The sequence below is a fragment of the Drosophila novamexicana genome, unplaced genomic scaffold (assembly GCF_003285875.2).
Source record: "Drosophila novamexicana strain 15010-1031.04,08,12 unplaced genomic scaffold, DnovRS2.1 tig00000008-arrow-pilon, whole genome shotgun sequence".
NCBI classification, from domain to species: Eukaryota; Metazoa; Arthropoda; class Insecta; order Diptera; family Drosophilidae; genus Drosophila; species Drosophila novamexicana.
In genome coordinates, this window is record NW_020824765.1 from 7,111,001 (window position 1) to 7,132,960 (window position 21,960).

Consider the following 21,960-nt stretch of genomic DNA (forward strand, 5'->3'; position numbering starts at 1 on the left):
ACCTACTTCTTGGAGGCTGCCTGTGCCTGCCCAATCTTGTGCCGGAATTCTTGCTTTTAACACTTGCTTTTATTACATCTGTAGACTTCAATAGGGCTGCCTCGCAGTGTCTATGCATATTTCAAATGTTGCATGCACTCGCGCAAAAAGTCGCGTGCGACACGGCATTGCGGTGTCTGGTGAAAGCGCTTGGGCGGACACTTGAGGATCATCTCGTTGGCCACGCACTCCAGCACCAGACCGGGATACGGATGACAGCCGTGCGGCGACAGACGCTTGGCCAGGGACTGCACGCCCTTGTGACTCAGCAGCGTGAGAGCTGGAGAGGATTTGATAAGGATTATTGGAGGTTTGAGCAGCTGCTGGAGTTACGCACCATGCTTGTCGCACTTGACGTAGGTCTCGTAGAGCAGCGCCTCATCCGCTGCGTCGGCCAAGTCGTTCTCCAGATGCTCGCGCACGTGCTGCAGATTCAGAGATTGACGATTGGCGGCCAGAAATTCGGTGCTGTTGTATGTACATTCGGCGGTGCACTGCAAGAGAGGGTATCTATTAGCTAAATGTTAAGTAGGGTAAATGTTAAGTCAGATTAGGCAGACTTTCATTGGGCTATCTTTAAAAGTGTGCAAGCTGGGGAATTAAAACTTGGAATATGTAAGCTCGTCAGATATAGATTATATTTGGCCATGCTCGCCAGTCTTAGAGCAAATGTCAGTCTAATAATAATATATAAGGCAGGTTAACTTGCGATGATATTCTTTAAAAATCAAGAAATATATGATCTGGTCTTATCCCACAAATTGCAAAATTCCATAATTCCAGCAGCAACTTTCCCTTTAATCAAACATTCTTGATTCAATCATTTTTTTTACTAATAAATGCCGAGTTTAATATAGAAATCTTGATGAACAATAAAGTTCTCCATAAAGGAACCCAATTTTCGACCGACCCTTCCTACGGCCCCTATATGATATAGTATTCCGACCCGGCCGCACATGACATATGTTCTGCCTGCAACAGAAGGACGGATTTTTGCAAAATTTTAAGATGATAGCTTTAAGACTGAGAGACAGACAGATGGACTGACAGGCATGGCTTTATCAACTCGGCTGTAGATGCTGATGTAGGATATCTATATAATTTATGGGTTTGAAGATGTCTTCTTCTATGCGTTACACATTTCATGACTTATTTATACCCTCTACAGGGGTATAAAATAAAATATATAGAGGGAAAAATTGTAAGTTCTAGCCGTCTTGTGCAAAATAATAAAGTTTGTGCAAAGTTTAATGTTCCGTAAGATAGAAGTTCAGCACTAACTATATTTTCCTAACTAATCCCAACTGTTGCTCTTTAATAAGTCAACCAAGGATGTGAATTAACTCTATCAAGTCCTTTACATACCCTACACCGTCTAGACTAGACTATCATATAATTTGCCCCCGACTCAAATGGTTGTGAAGGGGATTCACCCTTAATCTTTTTCATGCAATTGACCTAAGACTGCATACCCAGGGCAATTTACCTTGACTAGCAAGGGAGAATACTCACGAACATAAAGATCTGTTCCTCCTGCTCGTTGGTGAAGTGTATCTTGTCATGCCAGTCCGTTAGGCAGTCGCTAAACTGCGGCGTTTCGTAATGCAGTTCGCAGCAAAAGTCGTGCTAGAAAGTAGAGAGCAGTAAGATAAGTTTCCACTTCCCCCTGCCCAAGCCTCACCATGGTATCTGTCGCATAGAGCTCACAATCCTCGTCTAGCTGTGGCTTCAGGAGCACCACTCGAAGCCAGAACAAGGCGCACAACAGTTTCAACCACATCGCGAACGTATTTTGGCAAAAGCCAATGAGGTGCGGGAGTTTTAAAGGCCGTCCCCGGCGGCTAATTGGGCGTAACCTAAAACAATTACGAAACTTTTAATAACGTGCTTAATTTAAGTTTTTAATTATTTAGCTCCAAATTGCGGCAGCAGGGCAGATAATTAAGGTTGCTTTTAGATATGTTGGATCTGTGCCGACCATGCAGTCCTATGCAGTTCCCAAGTGTTGCAGCGTTCCGCTCTAATTCCTGGAACGCAGTGCGACTCCCTGAAGATTAATGATGAAGGCTAGGCAACCATCCATCAGCGATCAAGCGGCACAGCTACTATATATATATGGATATGGATATATATGCTTGTGACAGACGCGCCCTGCTGCCAAATATAGTAAAAGGGAAAATCACTTTCGAGTTGGACACATACATATGATGGACTGATGGGAATGCATGCGGAAGCAACTGGCAGATGCCCCACCCCTGCCCTTGCAACCAGCTGCAACTAATTAACCGAGAAATACATCATAAATAGCCCAAGTAGATGATCATTATTGTGCATGAAAAAACCCAAAGACGATCACCATCAGCCCAGGCGCAGAAGTTCCCATTTGTTTATTTTTACGGAGCAGAGCCCGCAAAGGGAGAGCGACTGCGTCTGCGTCTGCCGAGGCGCTTCATGGTGGCATGCAGCACAGTCGCAGCCACAGCGGAGGCAATCAAGCGGCACGTGCCGCCTCCCGCCCGCAGTTCAATTCGGCGGAATTGGAACGCGCCTCAGCCTCAGTGTGGCTTTATTTTGATCCCATTTTTTGGGGTCGCCCTAAAATCGCCACGCCTTGTGGCTATCAAGAAAACACACCTAGCATGTGCTACGGGAGAGGAGAGGCTATGATCTTCAGTTGGTTAAAAGAACATTTATGTTGCGGGTCTGGTCAGCATAAGTATGTCAATTCTTTGCGCCATACGCTCATTAAAAAGTTTGCTTTACTATGACATAGGCAATGTCTTCATGAGATCATCAATGGACTTGTTGAAATACCTAAAACAATTCCAAGGCTTGTCTTCGAAATTGATCTTTAAAATTTTATGACTTTGGAGGGCATATCCTGCCTGAAGATACGATTTATAATTCAGAAAATAGGAAGTTCTAATAATTTTCCTAGTAATAAAAATTTCGTTCATTTCTTAAAAAATGACACAAAAATTGTTTTTGTTGCAAAAATAGTTTTCGTTATTACAAATAAAAAACATATCTTTCGCAATACGAAAATTTTTGATATAGAAACGTATTTCATTTGAAAACTTTAATGTAAAACCATTTGTTCCTATACAAATTTTAATATAATCCTTTCCATATGGAAAAATATTTTTTTTTTAATTTTCTCAATTTAGTTGAATGTTTGCAAAAATATTTCCGATCTTAATGCGTGTGGAACATAAATGTCAACAGCAAAGAGTCATAAATAAACAAGCAAATCAGAAAAAAATGTGGTGTCTTTTTGGATCAGTTCTTACATTCTCTCTTTCTCTCCCTCTCTCTGTCACTCTCTTTTCTCTCACTTACACTCGCTGTTAACTTTGGCCCTCTGCAGCGAATCTGCATTGGATGCCATTTGCATTAACAGCCTGCATTTGCTGTGGATGCCATTTAGCATGCACTTAACATGCATGTTAACAGTTCCTGAAGACTCCAGGCACGCACACACACCCACAAACACACGCACACACACGCACACATTTGTGCCTGCTAAATGTAACGGTCGGTCGGTCGAACCGAACCGAAGAGCATCCCACAGCGCAGAGCTGCGATTCAGTCAAGAATTTGTTGGCAGCGCGTGCGGTTCGCTTTGCTCGGCCAAAGAATCGAATCGAATCGAAAGCTAGAGAAGACAGGAGACAAGAGGCGATTGGTGTCGCCGTTCCAAGACACAGTTCCAAAAAGAAAATATATATAGACATACGTATAGTGTAGCTATAGACGATAGATACTCAGTTGTCTGCCGGTTCGTTATTTATAAATTCGATATTTTTGGAACCAAAACGAGTTGCTTACATTACACGCGCGTGTGTGTGTGTTTGACTGTGTGTGTGAAAATGCTGCTCGCAAAATTGTGAAACGCGCACAGAAAAATAATTAAAACAAGAATTTCTTAAAATTCAATTTAAGAAATTCGCATTTACATCAAATAAAATTCAAACTTTGCTCTTTGCAATGAAAACTGTTTACCAAAAATTATGCCCGCTGCTGCTGCTGCTGCTGCTGGGCCTGTGCCAGGTCAGAGGCCAATATGAGCATTACCTGGACAGTCTGCGCTCCAACGAGCTCTACGAATTTGTCGAGGACAGCGGCAGCATACAATATCTGGCCAAGGGCAACAGCGAACAGGCGCTGCTGCAATTGGAGCAGCCCATCAATTTCTATGGCGAGAAATACGAACAGATCTTTGTGAGTATTAGACTATATAGTAGCTATATCTGTTCATATACGCAATTTGTGCTGAATGAATTTTTGCATTCGCCCGACTGATAAGAACGCAGCGATAAGCTCAGAGGCCTATCAATCGGCCTCATGCACATTGTTGCTTAGTTCAATAGTTTCATTGTGTGTGCGTGTGTGTGTGCGTGTGTGTGGGTGTGAGGGGTTGGGGGATTTATTAATAGCTGAAATCGACATTAATTTTCGGCAAAACATGACAGCCTCCGTCGCATTTCGACACACAAGATTCTGTGTAATCAACCTAATGTTGCTGGGCACAAAATATAAAAGTATCTGAAAGATACATTTTGTGCTACGGCTAAAGCGCAAAACCAATTCGCACGCACTCAACCCGAATACCAGAAACATGACAAAAAATAAGAACAAAAAAAAAATTATATATATAATAAAACACTTGGGGGTGGTCCATGGCAATCTTTTTAGGCACAGACGCTACAATAAATAGCCAACAAGTCCAACCCATTGATGTTCGCGATGATGTCGCTAGCCCGCCTTGGCACACACCCAAACTTTTAGCCGCCTTTTTTTTTTGAATACCCTAACTGAGCACATTTCCAATTCAACTAGACGTGTGTTAGAGGACATAAGCTAAATAAATCTTTAATCATATTTATTGGACCGATGACATCAGTATATCACATAGCTGATCATGTGATGAATAGCTATTTATCATAATCTTACTTCTAATGAAGCTAAGTGAAAGATATCTTAAGACCATTTTTTATTTAATATATAGTTCAATGTGACTACAGGGCAAAGAAAATATTGATATAAGTTTTGCAGTAGCCTTGACACAAGTTAGCCATTTTTTTTCTTAAATAAAGTTTGTCAATAACTAATTACTATATCTTCGATATCATATAAATGCCATATGCAAAGAAAATATCGAGATAAATGTTTTAGTTTCTTCAGGTAACTTGGCAAAAGTGAATTTTTTTTTGGCATATATATAAGTATATGCGATCATATATCATGTGTATGCCATACATTTTTTTGGTATAATGAAATCTAGAATTTATAATTTAATTAAAATAAAAAGAAAATAGCGAGAAAAATTTCCACAAAAAATCTTGACAAAAATCAAAAAGTTTTTTTTATATATATTTTATCGACTTTATTTAAATGCCACGGATATTTTCATAATTTAATCTAACTTCAATGAATTCTCTTTCTTTCTGGAACTAAATAATTTAGTCAGTTTCTTGTTACTCAGTTTTAATCAGAAAGGCAATTTAAATCTTCGTCTTACTTGAATATCTTATTTAGTTGTTGTTTTGCTTTTTTGAAGGGTATTTATTCGTCGACAATCCTACGTGAAGGCATTTTACTTTGTGATTCTTGATTCTTTTGCTTGTTGAACATCTAAAAATTATGATCTGCTCTTAGCGCAGCGTCGAGGCGAAAGTGTCGCCTATTTTTGTTAGTTAATTAACTGAATTTATGTGTCTGACGTCGAAAAATAGCACGCGGCACAAAATGTGTGGCATTATTATGGCCATAGAAATGCATAAATATTCGAGAACTCTTTTGACCAGAAATAACCAAAGCGTCTTTTTTCCAGCTAAAGCACATTATTCAGTTTAATTATTGTTGAACCCATCAATGTTTAATACCCCTTTGGGGCTCTATTAATAGATATGTCCGAATCTTCACAAGTCAGTAAAATGGAATGAAATTTGTAAATTGAGGTTACGCGGTTGAATTTATTTTAAAATCGAAATTCAGGTGAATGCGAAGCAACAAACATGTCAATATATCAATCACTAAATACGAAAGAGTTTATCCTCAAGGTAACAATTTTTACTAAAGCTAACAAAAAGCAGTGGGTCGCCAGTTCAAATCCACTGTCTGAAGTTTGCTCGCTTTAAGATCAAGAGAAGCCGGGTAATTGCCTTTGATAAAAGGAAAATCAAATGGGATTTATAGCTGACCTTTGCCTTGTTAAAAACGCTGTGCTGCCTGTAAAACGTTTAAGACTGACGCAAAAAGTATAATAGAAGAAGAATATAATAGAATAGAAGATAGAAGTCAAATGAGAACTACTTTAATAGATCCAAAGTAGTTCTCATTTAAATATAGTTTAAAGCTGCATCTCAATATGTATACCCATAGAGAATGTTGTTTAAATTTTGCTTGGCATTAAAGGAAAGGAAGAAAGGCCTCGGAATTAAAAATAAATTGTGACTAAAATTGGTAATTTTAAGACGAGATTTTTAAGTAATAATATTTGCATAGTTTTTAAAAATGATCCAGTTTTTATAAAGTCTTGTACTCAGTATATTAAATGAGTTTGGCAATAAAAATATAACTTTAGTTATCCTGCGCCAATGAAGTGCATTGACCCAAAGTTGAAACAATATTTTTAGATATTAATTGAATTTTTCTTGATTTTCTGCTTTTGTTATATTCAACTGATATATGTATATTTTTTTATCTGTTTTTATATAAATACCATTAAAAAGTCTGCCAAATATTTTTTATACAAAATCCCAAATAAATTAGCTGATAAAATGCTTAAATACCTGAACAGCCACGAGTCTGCACACCTTCACTTCTTTGTGTAGATATGTATATCTTGTAGCTATGGCAAATATTTCGACACTTTTCAACCTGCTGAGCTGAAGATGAAGTGCAGCATCCCGTGGTGGTAATTACTAAAATCTGTTTTCGACCACAAAACTATGTGGGAATGGGACTGGACCAGTGTACAAACACACCTGTGCTCCAGTTCCGAAAACATTCCAAATATATTTGTTTATTTAGGCAAAATGAATGCGCTCGTTGAGTTAAAAATAAAAATGCGCAACGCTGCAAAGTTGTGCAATTGAGAAATGGGAGTTGGAAACGGCCAATGGGGAATGAGAATGTAAATGTGAATAAAATCCAATTGGCATGCCAATTGGAGTGAAAGAGCTGTGTAAACAGGAGCAGGTCACGCAGCTGGATAGCATCGGCGGGCGGCACAAAAGAGTCTTTTGTTGTTTTTTTTTTTCTAGCGCTAATTTTAGAGGCGTGTTGCGGCTGCCGACAGGCAACTCAATTAAGAAAGTCATTAGAGGAGAAAGTGAGTGGGAGAGAGTGCGAGGGAGGGAGGAAGTACTCTCTAATGATCATTGAGGCGCGCTTGTTAATGATTTGTTGTTGTTTAGTTTCCGCCAGGCGCATTGGCCGTTAAATGTTAAGTGGCCTGTTGGCACTTCACACAAGAACCGGCTAATTGATGCGCCATATGCACTTCCTTTTCCCAAGCATCCACTTCACTTCCCATTCCTTTCTTGCAGATCAACACGAATGGCATATTGACATTCAACGTGGAGTTCGCCGAGTACTTGAACCAGCCCTTTCCGCTCGAGTATCCCTCGATAGCGGCCTTCTACTCGAACGTGGACACCACCAACAGCGGCGAGGATAGCTCCATTTCGCTGTTTGAGACGCGCGATCCCGACTCCCTGAACCGTGCCCAGCAGCTGGTGCGCTATGCGTACAGCGATTGGACGGACTTCGAGGCCAGGCAACTGATTGTCGCCACCTGGCGCAACGTGGGCTACTTCAACTCCAAGACGGACAGGCTGAACACCTTCCAGGTGGCCCTCATTGTTGGCGACTCGCAAACATTCGTGCAGTTCATCTACCCACAGGGCGGACTCAATTGGCTGCAGGGCGAGGCCGGCGAGCTGGGATTGCCCGACATACGCGCCCAGGCGGGCTTCGTTGCCGAAGATGGACGCTTTTACAATCTGAATGGTTCCGGCTCGGAGAATGTAAGTTCAAAACACAACTAACTAACTATTTTCGGGAGCTAAGTAAACGAATTGCATTTTTGAAACATGCTAGAACATGATTTAAAATTCTACAAATATCTATTGGTCCACGAACAATTTCTAAAATGCCTTTAAAGATGTTCAGAATCTAGTATAATTTTATCTATGCTTTCAAGTTTTTCTCTTTGCTTTAAATCAAGTTTAAAGTGGGTTTCGGACCAGACAAAAATATTCTTCCATTTACAAGAAAAGACTCTAGTAAATATATAATTCCTACCTTTCATTTGTCCAGGCACGTTTCCTCAGTGAGAGCACCAATCTGGGCGTGGCCGGCGTTTGGCTTTACCAGGTGGCGCCACTGAATCCCGGCGAGAATGTGCTGGCGCCCAACAATCTGGAGACACGCACCGAGTCCCCGGCACTGGCACAAAGCTGCAACGGCAATGGACACCAGTGCGACAGCCATGCCCAGTGCTATGACAAGTCGGAGGGCTATTGCTGCGTCTGCGAGCCCGGCTACTATGGCAACGGACGCTCCTGTCTGGCCAATGATCTGCCCATGCGCGTGACCGGCACACTGGCCGGCCAGTTAAATGGCCAGGCCGTGGACGAGGAGGCTAAGCTGCAGTCCTATGTGGTGACCACAGATGCGCGCACCTACACGACCATCAATCCGGTGAGCGCCGAGCAGGCGGCACAGCTGCGTCTGGTCCTGCCGCTGCTGACCACCGTCGGCTGGCTGTTCGCCAAGTCGATCAACGGGGCGGCCAATGGCTACGAGCTAACCGGTGGCAACTACGAGCACATCTCGCGCATCCAGTACGAGACGGGCGAGCTGCTGCTAGTTAACCAGACCTTCGAGGGATTGAACTACTGGGATCAGCTGTCCGTCAAGATCGAACTGTCGGGCGCAGTGCCGCGCGTATCGCCTAGCGCCACGTTGCATCTGTCGGACTATACGGAGGAGTATCGCTTTGTGCGACCCGGCGAGCTGCAGTCTCTGCAGTCCCACCAGCTGGAGCTGGTCGAGGAGCAGCGCGTAATTGGCTTCCAGGTGGATCAGCGCATTGTCTACCAGAGCTGCCTGCGCGACGACGATGCAGATCCCACGGACCGCAGTGTCCTGCAGAAGGTCTCCAAGATCGCTCTCGATTTCTTTGAGCGGGATCAGGCGCTGCGCACCAGCGCTGTCAGCAAGATCGGTGTCGATGCCGAGTCCAATGCCTGCACCGACGGCAGCGTCCAGTGCGGCGACAATGCCGTCTGTGTGCCCTACGAGGATACCTATCGCTGCGACTGCCGACATGGCTATGCCGCCCAGCTGGACGAGCGCGGCGCCGAGCTCTGCATCGACTTGGACGAGTGCGCCCTGGGCACCCATGTCTGCGATGAGAATGCGCTCTGCTCCAACAACGATGGCGGCTTCAGCTGTGTCTGCCTCGAGGGCTACGAGGGCAATGGCTATCGCTGTCTGCGCAACAATTCGGCCGACAATATCGAGTACTCCACTCCCTCGGAGCCACCAGTTGACAGCTCCCAGGGCTATCCCACGGAGGAGGATCAGCAGCAGCAGCAGCCACGACCACAGGAGCCCAACCACGAGCAGTCGGGCGAACATGTCGACTATCCACCAAACCAGGGCAACGGACAGCATTTGGATGAGTGCTATGTAAGTGACAAGATAACATTTCCATAAATAGAAAATTTTGTTTAAAGCTTTTATCCTAGATCGAAGATCTACAATTTAATTTAATTTAATTTACTTTAAAGTTTTGTTAGATTATACTGTTATTATTATTATGTATTACAAAAAGCGAATAATACTATAAAAGAGACCTTACAAGTAACTCATACCCTAGCATGCCGCTCGTTAGAACTCTGCTCGACTGCAAAATACGCTGTCAGATCTATGTATGCCCCATACACAAACTTAAATTTTGATAAAATTTAATTGAGTCGCTTGCTTTTAATAAGCCCGTCAATATAAATGGACAGACGGAAATACGGACGTGCTCGAACACCCTGCTTTCCTATTTCCAATGGATACATGGTATGAGTCGGCTCTAGGTTTGGTTTATTCCAGCTTAAACCTAATTCATTTAATTTAATACAATTTTTTAATAAATTTTAATGGACACTATTCAAAAATATTGGCACATGTTCGATATTCTGTAATTATGTACCTCTACAACACACTTAAATTATTTCGCGTTTATTTAGGCAGTCTTGAATTTTGAGAATTCATGTCCTTTAATGCTAGTTCCCCTCAATATATTATTTCTAGAAAAAAAAACAAGTAAGGAATTTGCATATTTGTAAAATAAAATCGAACCTACAATTCACCCGCAGAGAATTTAGGAATCGATAATAGTACTTTTTTTTGATTTTGTTTTCTTGCAGAGCTGCTCGCCGGACGCGGACTGTTACGAGGGACGTTGCGGCTGTCGCGAGGGCTTCACCGGAGATGGTTATAGCTGTGTGAATATCTGTGGCCACGATGAGGTGTTTGAGCATGGACGCTGTGTGCCCATATTGCTGGACGAGCACGAGGTGGAGCCCCGCTGCAATATACTGGGCGACTGCACCTGCCCCGAGGGCTATGAGCTGAGCGAGGAGAGTCGCACTTGCCGCTATGCGGGCGGCTACGATGTGGATAATAGCGAGGATCTGTTGCCCTGCGATGTGGACTCCAATTGCCATATAAATGCCCGCTGCTCCTGGTGGGAGCATCAGCTGCGTCACATTTGCACCTGCAACGAGGGCTACAGCGGCGACGGCTACAACTGCGATCCTATCGAGGAGTCCTGTGCAATTGTAAGGCACATCAGTTGTCTCTGCCAAGAGTATATACAATTTAAACTGTGCTTCGTTTCCAGAAACCAGACATCTGCGACACGCATGCCACCTGCAGCTACAGCGATCAGCTGGGCAAATCCGAATGCGTCTGCGAGCGCGGCTACACGGGCGATGGACATCGCTGCCAACTGGCGCCCGAGTGCGACGGCGCCGAGCAGTGCGGCGAGAACGCCCACTGTGATGGCGGCGTCTGTCAGTGCAACGACGCCTACGAGCGGGACGTGAGCGACCGTTGTGTGCCCACCGGGCGCTGCGGCAGCGTCTATTGCGGCTCCAATGCCATCTGCAAGTGGGATGAGGCGCTGGGCGTGCAGTTCTGTGATTGCATCGATGGCTATCAGGGCGACGCGTTGGCCGGCTGTCTCAGCATACCCATACCCTGTAATCTGCGCAACAATTGCGGCATTCACGCTACCTGTGAGCCCACCGAGTGAGTTGAAGGTTCATGGCCATTCCTCTAGCCCATTTTCATTTCCTATTTACCCATTTTCTTAGGGATCCTGCGAACTATACGTGCCAGTGCATCGCTGGCTATCGCGGCGATGGCTACGTCTGCATCGAGGAGCAGAACTGCCTCAACAATCCCACCCTCTGCGATATGAATGCCAAATGCCACTCGACCAACTCGGGTCTGGTCTGCGTCTGCAATCCAGGTGAGTTCGGCAGTTTCTCCCTCAATTATCGTTTTTCTTGTGTCGCGGCATTCGATCCTCCGGGCACGGTGTGCACGAGTTGATGAACACAAAGCTAAAGATTGCCAGGGCCAGCACCACGTTCAGATAGCCATTGTTGCGATCCCAGGTCAGCGGATGCATAAAGAACTCGCGCATCGACTGTAATGTGGTCGTCTTTTTGCGGTACTGATCCACCCTTTGCACATAGTGACGCTGCTGGCTGTGCACCGCCCACCTGGCCGCGTTGGCGTTAACGATCGGAGAAACCGGTTGATTTATGATCCGTCCCATGCTCAACCGCGTGACCTTTGTTAGCAAACTCTGTACAGGGTGCATCATGTTGCTTAGCTTTTTATTGTTTTTAAGTTTATATTACCAAAAAATATAATAACGACAAATTTTGTGATGAAATGAAACCGGATCTGATGTGTGTTGGTGTGTAGTCGCCCTGGTTGATCGGCTTGAATATAAAAACAGCGCCAACTATGTCTATTGATAAGCTGTATAGTATTATAGTAGTATTTAAAATTGATAAACTCTAATTACTTTAGCAATTACCAGTTTTCATGGGGTAATTACTTTGAATTACCTTTGGTAATCCAAAAATTTAGAAAATTCATAAATAACAACGACGAATTTTGAATATTAAAAAAATATATTTGCAATTCTCCAATTACCTTCAATTACTCTGTTAGGTAATTACTTTTAATTGACTGTTTCTAAATACTCATATAAGACAAGCTTTTCTTAGTTTTCCTTATGTAGTTTTTTAAATCATGAAACTAAGCAAAAATATGTCGGAACAGCACGGCGGAAATTAAATACTTATAACAGGACCTTCATATAAAAGTGAAAAACTAGTAAAAATATACAGACAGAAATATTGATATAAGTATATAGACTCGACTGTTGATATAGATCAAGAACTTAAACGAGTGGTTCTCAATAAATGGTTTTTTAAACAACAATTTTTGAAAAAAAAAAGCTTCGGTTAGAAAGTTTTTGCTTGTATTATCCTCGATTAATATCAAATGCTTATCATGATCTTATTCTTAAACGTTAAAAACTATTTGAAACTTACCCATTTAATCATTAATTGTACATGCCAAGGTTTCTATGGCAATGGTTCCGTTTGCTTTGAGCGTCAACAACACGACTCGAACTTCCTGATTGTCAGCCAGGGCGTGGTCATAGTGCGTGTGCCGCTGAATGGACGCGATGTGCAGCCCATTAAAGTGGCTTCGATGGCCATTGGCCTGGACAAGGACTGCGTGGAGGGACGCGTCTACTGGGGCGACATTTCCGCCAAGAAGATCATCAGCGCCAAATACGACGGCACAGATGAGCGCATCTTTATAAGCACAGGTAACAAGCGGAGGATCTTTGAGCTCATAAGCTAGCTCTGATAATACAATCCATTGCAGACATTGAATCACCCGAGGGCATTGCCATTGATGTTATCTCGCGCCGGCTCTACTGGACGGACTCGGTGAAGGACACCATTGAGGTGGCCAGTCTGGATGATCCCACGCTACGCGCTGTCATCATAAACAAGCAGCTGGTGAATCCACGTGGCATTGCCGTGGATCCCTACAGAGAGTGAGTGCAGCAAGTGAAGCCTTGTGCTGAGTTGTTCTTCAAAATGTTGGATCGCTTTTTAGGAAACTTTATTGGTCCGACTGGGATCGCTCGAACCCAAAGATAGAGTACTCCGATCTGGATGGCACTGGCCGGGAGCTGTTGCTGGGCGCCGATGCCGTCAAGCTGCCCAACTCGCTGGTGGTGCTCGAGCACAGCGGTGAGCTCTGCTATGCGGACGCGGGCACCAAGAAGGTGGAGTGCATCAGTGCACAGAGCCGCCAGATACGCACCATATCCCAGGAACTCTCCTATCCCTTCGGGCTGACCTTTACGCAGGATCAATTTTACTGGACCGACTGGACAACGTAGGTGCCATCCACAGTATAAGCTGCATCTTCTAAATACCTCTCCTTTCCAGCAAGAAACTGGAGAGCGTGGACAGCGCGGGCGTACGCCAGAAGCCCATACAGACGCCCTTCTTTGGCAGCCATAAGATGTACGGCATGACCGCCGTCGAGCAGAACTGCCCGCAGTACCAGAGTCAGTGCCAGATCAATAATGGCGGCTGCACCGATGCACGCCTCTGCCTGGTCAACCGGAAGGCACCCTCCGGCAAGAGCTGCAAGTGCACCAGCGCCTCCGCTAGCTGCACCGTGGCCACGCCCTACGCCTTTGCAACGCCACGCAAATGAAGCCCAAGTCTGGGACTAAAATTAAATTAATTGAAAATCAAACAAAAAAAAAAAAACTATAAAATTAAAGGAAATACTATTTTTGTATACGCATAACAAAGAAATATAACTAAGAACAGGAATCCAGAACCAAAGCAAAAAGAAACATAATAATTCATAATACAAATCCAACTAATGTGTGCCATCTTTTGTAAAGCTACTCAATCTAATAAATACATATATAGATATATATATACATATACGAATGAGGTGTACGAGTACTCTATGGTATGCCTAATGTAGAGCGCATTTGGCAAGTCTTAAAGAACAAATATTATATATGCTGATCTATTAGCTGAGTCTTTCAAGCCCATATATTTCTTAACCGACATTAAGTATGTTGGCCAGACATTTTATTTGTTTGCACGAATCGACGTCAGACTATTCTCTAATATGTCGGTCAAAGCTAGACTCAATATGATTTAACATTGCAATAAAATGGGTTTTAATTAAAATTGTATCTAATCTGCTCAAGTGCTGCAAATATTTTACGAATGGATTCGGCAGACGTCTTCATTAACATTATCTAGCGGTCAGACATATGGCAGACAAATTTGGTAAATTTTAACGTGACGGTCTGTCTGTTCGTACTAAGCTTTAGTTTAGTTTTTAGTTTTATTTTTTTTAGATGACATTACAATTAATTGATACAAATTAATGTTTTCAAAAAAATAAAATGAAGAAGTCAACTTTTGAAAGGATTTGTTAAAAATCAAAAATACTTTTTTATAATATATGATAATAAATTGGCCACTTAAACATTTGAGTTTGAAGTACACCGAAGTTCTTTCGGTTTTGTTCAGTTTTCATCAACTATATATTTTTGAATTTATTGTGAGTTTTCATGACATGTTTGTCGAGTGCCTTAAAGAGCACAGTTAAATATTACAGCAAAGTTTTATAATCTAAATTTGAATATGCTCTATGCATAGCATTCATATCAGTTAAATATAGTAAGTACATTTGGTTTTTAGTTGTTGTTGTTGTTTTTCTTTGTGGTTCTTTGATAACTAATTGCAGGCATTGCCATTTTTGCTTTTTGTACATTGAGACATTTACTAGTTGCTAATTTTGTGACTGCTAAAGATTACCTAGATCTAAATATATATATATATATATATATATATATATCTATATATATATCTATATAGATACTATATGTTTTTGGGGTGTGCTAGGCTTAGGCTTAGGTAATATCCAAGCGCGCATGTCGCATAGGTTCTTGAGACACTGGAATGCATATATCATGTTTGAGTTCAGCATTTCGAACTGAACCGAGTAAAATTCACTTAGTATAAAACTGTCTGTGCTCTAGATATATAGGTATGTATATATTCTAGGTTTCTTGAATATATGTGTATGTATGTGTTTCTGTATGTATATGTGCGTGTGGTCGTAGTAGGTACATCGTATGCTTTAGCTATAGGCTAATTAATAAATTTCCTCGTTGCTGGGACGTAACTAGGTCTTCAGAGGTGCCAACCGACTGGAGATCAACTATGTATATATATATACAGCAAGTGGGTGCTCCTTCTATACTAAGTATATATGTATGTATGTCTAATATATCTAAGCATATGTGAGTGATACTTTGAATGTGTATAGCTCATTGAATTTGGTACAGTTTCGCTATTAGCTATAGGCTTAGGCTTTGAGCACGGCCCTCAAACCGAACTAAGTGCTTATTGGCTAAATAGTATATAATCATAGACATTATATCTATAACTCATTTCTGTTGTTTTGCGTTTTAGTTCTAGTAGTTTGTATGCAGTTCGATCTTAAGACTAATATATACAACAACTTCTACATAGCATAGTTTTCTTCGTTTCAATTTTAAACATTTTTTCCTGTTATGTATTGTAAAGCATTAGAGTATACCAAAGCCGTTTCTTTCGAATTTGTATGTTCTGAAAACCGTTTTGTTTTGGGTTTTACAAAAGATATGAAAGAAATTTGTGAATGTGTCTGGTACAAAACATTGATAGCACCTTTCTTATAGTAAAATATTATGTTTTGGGTAAACTATCCAAGTGAGAGCTGTGCAACGTATGAAACCTAAGGAAGTAGCTGTGCGCGAACTGTCTATGAATATTGCAGAATTATTTTGGAAAGAAACCAACAAAAACGTTCCTACATCTAGTACTTAAGACTATCGTATATACAATATTTCCTTTCGACTAAAAAGCTGTTTTAAATTTTTATATTTTATTTTTGAGCCTCTTGTTTTGGGGCAACTAATTTTCATTAGAGAGAGATATGCTAAAAATGAATTGATTTTTGTTTTTCCTCTTACTTATGGCCTAGATCTAAATAGCAACTAACACACATGTCCGCACGATACTATTTACAGCTAAAGTGGTAGATACCTCCATTCATGCCAATATAGTTTAACTACTTTGTTGTTCCCAAAAACACATTTTGCCTCATTTGAATAAAGCATACCGAATTTTGAATATAATTTATTGCTACTCATATACTTAGGTATAGCTATAAGCAAAACGATAAACACATCCGTCTCCCAATATCCGGGCAAATTAAAGGGGGCGGCCTCTATAGGCTATACTAGAATTAACGCATTAGCTGCGAGATACTCACACACCACAGACACTGACAGGCTGCTTTCGGGTGGGTTGGGTTCTTAGATCATAATAGTTAGAGACGAGCACGTGATACGATACATTCCTGACACGATATTCGCAAATTATTAATTCATTATTAGAAATGCATTTGTTTTCTCATAGAAAATAGTGAAAGAAAATAGTAAAAGAACTGCAGAAAAATATAAGAACCGGAAAAGAAAAAATTAAAAATTAAACAAATATTATTTTGTATGAAATAAAGTTAAGCTAAGTTTACATAGTTATAATGGGGGATCTTATGAAGTTTGGATTTCCCATTCAAATCTCTTTGAAGAAGGTAAATTAATGAAATTCGGAGCTTAGGACTCAGAAAATCTCAATGACTCTTGGGATGTTTTAGAAGAAGGTCAGAGTAGTTTCCGAAATTTACGTAAACCTGTTAGCTTGAAACCTAAACTAAAAATGATATTAGTAATATGATTTCTAATTTAATAATTGCAGTAGTGGTAATAATATCAGTTGTGGCAATTATAATGTCAGTAACAATGAAGGCAATAAAAAAATATTTGTGTAAATAAACGAAACGAAAAACTTACATTGCGTAAATTTGAAAAACAATATCGCTGCGTGTCCATGCGCCGTCGTGTCACGAAGTATCGGCACGCAAACATCTCGAATTCGTTTATACATATATAAATAGTTTTGGATTTGGTTTTGGGTTAGCAGCTTGACTTGATAATAAGTAGACAAGCACTAGAACTTATCTCTACGTCTGTGTGTGCTGGCCGTATTCTATATCCATTTGTTCTTGGACATCGAGGAGCGGAGTCGACGACCCCACATCAGGTTGTATCATACAATCGTGCCCTGCAGATGCTGCGGCGACGGCGCCTGCGACGACTGCGGCAGCGAGTCCTGCGCCTGCAGCGAGGCGCCCGACGAGGTGCTCGGTCCGGGACCCAGATCAGCCGTATTTATGGCCAACGATGAGCTGGCGCCCAGCATGCCGCCGCTGCCGCCGCCGCCGCCAGCGCTGCCCCCGAGCGCTGAGGGATTTATGCCGCCCACGCCGCCGCCGCCCAAAACGCAGGGCACGCCCAACATGGGTGTCGGCTCCTCCGGCGGCGTCACCTGCAACGAGATCTGATTCTGTGCGAGTGTTGAGATTTTAGAGATTTGCTGAAGTGCTTGTGTTTCGCTTACCTCCATGCCGATGCTGCCGTTGAGCGATATCTTGATGGGATTGCTGTGATTCGTTGCCTGCATCAGCGTTGTGAAGTGACTGATGCCGATCTCCTCCAGCGACGACTTGCGCCGGCCATGGCTGACGCCCACGCTGGGCAAGCCCTGGCGCAGCGACGAGGAGCGACGCAGCAGTATATCATTATCGATCTGCAAGTAAAGGGAAATGGAAATTTCCAACCAAAATTGGCCGAGATTAGCGGGCAAATTTGTTGAGCAAACGGAATGAAACAAAATGTTGGCCCAAACAAAATAAACACAAACACACACAATACAAATTGGCTACAAGGCGTGTTTTGGCCCAATGGCAAACACACACACATATCGAACACATTGAACTCAAGTCCGTGCCGCACTCTTGATGATTTAATTATTTGCTTTATATTATTCCTATTGTTATTATTCTTTTATCCATGTATTTTTGGTGGGTGCAGCCAACACGAGTAACGCAAACGGAAACGGAAACGGAAACGTGATGCGGATTTATCCGTTGCGTGCGTGCGTTATGTTTATGAATGGTTGCTGAACTGGTTGTAGATAGTTGTTGTTGTTGATAGTTCTTGTTGTTGTTGTTGGAAACATAGTTGTTGTTGGTCTGGTTGTAGTTGTTGTTGCTCTTGTTGCGGCTGTTGAGTGCTGCGGCTTTTGAAACTCGTCAATTTCGTGAAATGGATTTGCGATTCTCTCAAAAACGGAAATGCAACCAAATTTTGATGCTCTACATGGATGTGTCTGTGTGTGTGTGTGTGTGTGTGTGAGAATGTGAGCATTGTTGCATTTAACAATGTGCTTCTTCATACAACAATTGTGCGGCAACTAGTATGCCCAAGTGTAAGTGTTATGTTAGCCAATTGGTAATTAGAACAGCAAAGATAATGAAATTTCGGTGCACCGAAGCCAATAATACCCTTGCAAAACTATTAATATAAGAGGATTTAATCTGTTGTCGGATATACTACAGATATATATATTTTAATTTTCCTAATTGTACTTTTTGCATACTGCAACGAATTCCCTGTAGAAAACCCTAAAGTTATGGCTATTTTCAGGACCCCACCTTTATAAAGTTAGTAGTTAATAAAAGTAAAAGAATAGTTTGTAGCGATAAATTTGAGTAGAGTTTGTAAATTGCTAATTCTTCTACTTTTTTATTAGCTAACAAATTTTATACCGAAACTTCTTTGTACCCAAGACTTTACAAATTTATCAATTTTATGACCATTTGAATTATATGTTATATAATTTTCGGTAGCTTCAAAAGTTTCTGCAAGGGTATGAAAATTAGGAAAATTTTATTTTTGTATTGCTGCTGTTAGCTGCGTATTTATTCAGCTACAGAGTTGCCCCCGGCATGCTAAACATTCAATGTAAATGGCAACTCTGTCGATGACCAAATAAATGCACAGTTATCGGCTTAGATTTGGTACAGTAGTGAACACAAATGGGAAGTGTCGATAAACGTGAACGTAAACGGGAAAGCGGAAATCGTGTAATAAAGGTACATAGAGAGTGGGATAGAGTGAATGAGTGTTACATAGAGAGCGGGAGACAGAGAGAGAGAGAGGGGGGATAGAGAATAATAGCCAACCCGCAATGAGTTACTCCTGCCGCGCTGCGAGCCAACCACCGTCGGACTGTCGGGTAGAGAAAGAGAATTCGATTTAATTTGCTGCATCGGGGGCGTACAGCGCTGCGATGATCCATACCCGGCCAATGTCTGAACGCTCTGCATTTGCATGGGGTTCAAACCGGCGATGCCGGAGCCTCGACGCGAACCAGCTCCGACGGCGGTGTTGGGCATATTTGGCATTTGTGGGCCGCATGTGGCGCCCAAATTGATATTCGAACAGAACGAAATGTTCGATTTGCGGCGCGAATTATGACGCTCGAATGTCTTTTGCGCCGAAAACGGCGACGGGCGCACCAAATAGCTGTGAATTGAATAAATAAAACGAAAGCCCATTAATTTTATATTAAAACTTTGTAAGCTTAAAGTATAGAATTGATAAAAAAATATATATTTTATTAACTCATAAAGACAACAAAAATTTTGATAATGATAACTATAACTATATTTTGCCTCGTTCTGAATGTAGTTGACCTCGCTTCTAGGACAAATCTATAAGAAATATCTAGCAAGAATATAACCTGTCTTGAAGATATTTATATTTCTTTCTGAGGTTTAATTCTGGTGCAGTTTGGAAAAAGATTCTATACCATTCTTAAAATTGTAAGTAACCAATCTATCAATGCTCGGCATAAAACTAATTATAGTTTATCTCTATCTGTTGTCTGAAGAGATATACTCTGATATGGATAACGAATGTACTCACATCAGATCGCCCTCCTCCAGCTTAAGATCACAGCTTGGATTGATTATCACATAGGACAGATGGTTGCGCTTCTCGCTGACATCATCATAGTCAATGGTCGGTAGATTCAGTGATTCCATTCGACTGCGCACCAGATTGGCAATTTCGGCTCTTTCGATCTGTTGGGCGTGATTATCGCGTGCCTCGTCCGCCAGATTAATGGAGTACTGCAAGAGACGATGTCAGAAAACAACAATTAGTTCAAAATGAACTCCAAAGTGCCTAAAGGTCTATTATTTACACTCAAATGTATCTTTGTTTATGTGTGTGGGTGTGTGTGTGTGTGTGATGTTCTTGTTTTGTGCGCAACTAATGAAACGATCACGTAGATGTACTTATTTTCGGGCATCCATATCCAACAGCATGCGTCAAAGCGTTCAAGCCAACAAAAAACTTAAACACAACTTCCCTAAAAACCAAAAGCCACCTACCTCGATGGGTGGGCGACCACGCCTACAATTGTTATGTGTTGTTTGTTGTTTCTTGTGTGTGAGATACTTACGGAAGATCCTTTACGCTCCGAACAGCCACCCAGGCAGTTGACCGACTTCTGGCGCGGACGGTAACTGGCCGAGCCACCACCACCACCACCAGCAGCACCAGCAGCTGGACCCCCACCGGCGCCACCACCAGATGAGGGCGGACGATAGGTAACACCTCGCAGCATTTCCGTGCTATCCTTGGTGGAATCGGGCGTGCCGGTTTCCTCGTCATACTGTGCACAATTGGATCGGATGGTCGGGATGGTTTGTATGCAAATTTCAGTGAATTTTGGTTAAACACAAGATGATTTACATATTTAATTGATTTTTAATTGAAATGGCAGATTGTTCAATTTTATACATGGCTGATGGTATATTGTTTGTTTCGGGCTTTATGCTCATTTAATGTTAATGATGTTATCTTTTTTGTATAAATATATATGTATATATATTTTTGTAATTATTTGATTGTATGGCCAGGTTAACATTTAATATGTTGTAAGTCATGCTGGATAAAAACGTTTATAACTAAAAGCCAAAACATGTTTTAAATGAATTTCATTTTCCGTTTTGTATTTAGCTCACATCTTGAATGAAACAAAATTAAATAATTGAAAAAGCACAGAAAATGAAAAACTATATTTCAAAAGGTGCTTGCAAAGCGCATGTTAATTTTAATATGGCAACTAAAAAGCTGTTAAGGTAATTGAAATTGCATCTAAAGTACTTAATAGAGCAGAGGTTCGTGCTATGCAGCGCAATTTTGTAAACGAAGTTTTCGCTTAGTTAATTTAAATCGATTTTTTTGAATCAGGCACGGTATTTTTAATGAGGATTTTCACACGGCAACAAAGTTCGGGAGGCATTGCAAATGAAAACATTGTTAATTTTTTCATACAAATGGGAAACTAGCAAACTAAAGTGACTAAAATATGAGGAAGGAGCAGCTTTGCCTCGTGTAATAAGGATCAATTTCGAATAGGTTAACTTAGCTGGACACAGACAAACGGAGTAATATAACAAGGACTTTAATATATACAAAGGTGCCGCATGATTTTGTTAATCGATAGCTGACGCAATCGATAAAGCGCGAGTCGATAAATAGATAGATAGTAAAGAGAAGAGCTCAATTATGTTTATTAAGCATTTTTCACTACAAACATTGATTTCTACGCCTATCGATAACAGGTATATTATAATCGATAATTTTTCAACAAACAAGCTTAACCCACAGAAACGAATTTGTATTTTTCAAATATTTATTCATGGCACAAACAAATGTAAATACTTATTATATGTAAAAACAAAGTGAACGCAGCAGAGCTCAGGCAACAGGGCGGTGGGTGGATGGCAGGATGGTTGGGGAATGCA

The 21,960-nt window shown here is 41.5% G+C and overlaps 4 protein-coding genes and 1 long non-coding RNA gene across 9 annotated transcripts in view; 1 reads left to right on the forward strand and 4 right to left on the reverse strand.

The window, feature by feature from the left end:
• Window positions 1–51: 51 nt before the first annotated feature.
• Window positions 52–8,422, reverse strand: LOC115767452. The gene is made up of 5 exons (XM_030711788.1): window positions 8,350–8,422; window positions 1,721–1,895; window positions 1,552–1,665; window positions 377–533; window positions 52–319 (listed from the first exon to the last, which is right to left on the reverse strand). Exons 2-5 carry the CDS (start codon window positions 1,817–1,819, stop codon window positions 111–113), a joined length of 579 nt encoding a protein of 192 aa, XP_030567648.1. The 5' UTR covers window positions 1,820–1,895; window positions 8,350–8,422; the 3' UTR covers window positions 52–110.
• LOC115767656 (nidogen-2) lies at window positions 4,012–14,074 on the forward strand. The gene is given in 10 exon segments (XM_030711982.1): window positions 4,012–4,260; window positions 7,593–8,072; window positions 8,365–9,741; window positions 10,473–10,899; window positions 10,902–11,358; window positions 11,424–11,581; window positions 12,713–12,967; window positions 13,027–13,201; window positions 13,264–13,548; window positions 13,602–14,074. Coding segments are annotated over 10 exon segments (4,122 nt in total). The 5' UTR covers window positions 4,012–4,026; the 3' UTR covers window positions 13,876–14,074.
• On the reverse strand, window positions 10,240–10,491 carry LOC115767745. Its single transcript, XR_004018405.1, has 2 exons — window positions 10,409–10,491; window positions 10,240–10,352 (listed from the first exon to the last, which is right to left on the reverse strand). It is a non-coding gene; the product is annotated as an uncharacterized LOC115767745 (long non-coding RNA).
• LOC115767560 lies at window positions 11,554–12,002 on the reverse strand. The gene has a single exon (XM_030711883.1). The coding sequence runs from the start codon at window positions 11,939–11,941 to the stop codon at window positions 11,603–11,605; it is 339 nt and encodes a 112-aa protein (XP_030567743.1). The 5' UTR covers window positions 11,942–12,002; the 3' UTR covers window positions 11,554–11,602.
• Window positions 14,075–16,690: 2,616 nt separating the features above from the next.
• LOC115763611 (potassium channel subfamily T member 2) overlaps window positions 16,691–21,960 on the reverse strand; it is a 102,255-nt gene continuing 96,985 nt past the window's right edge. The window contains exons 22-26 of one of the 5 annotated variants that reach the window (XM_030706261.1): window positions 20,069–20,274; window positions 19,442–19,666; window positions 19,324–19,369; window positions 17,697–17,885; window positions 16,691–17,642 (exon numbers count right to left, since the gene is read on the reverse strand). In XM_030706261.1, the coding sequence (XP_030562121.1) occupies window positions 17,346–17,642; window positions 17,697–17,885; window positions 19,324–19,369; window positions 19,442–19,666; window positions 20,069–20,274 (963 nt within the window). In that variant the 3' untranslated portion in view covers window positions 16,691–17,345. Of the gene's footprint in view, window positions 17,886–19,323; window positions 19,667–20,068; window positions 20,275–20,609; window positions 20,823–21,960 lie in introns of all 5 variants that reach the window. The other 4 variants (XM_030706268.1, XM_030706253.1, XM_030706247.1 and 1 more) reach the window with 4 other exon arrangements.

Bases quoted from the DNA above. Each gene is read 5' to 3' on its own strand.
- LOC115767452 (XM_030711788.1), bottom strand. From the start codon at position 1,819: ATGTGGTTGAAACTGTTGTGCGCCTTGTTCTGGCTTCGAGTGGTGCTC. The intron at 1,666-1,720 runs GTGAGGCTTGGG...TCTACTTTCTAG, and splicing joins TCTATGCGACAGATACCATG to CACGACTTTTGCTGCGAACT. The intron at 534-1,551 runs GTGAGTATTCTC...CCTCTCTTGCAG, and splicing joins AGGAACAGATCTTTATGTTC to TGCACCGCCGAATGTACATA.
- LOC115767560 (XM_030711883.1), bottom strand. From the start codon at position 11,941: ATGATGCACCCTGTACAGAGTTTGCTAACAAAGGTCACGCGGTTGAGC.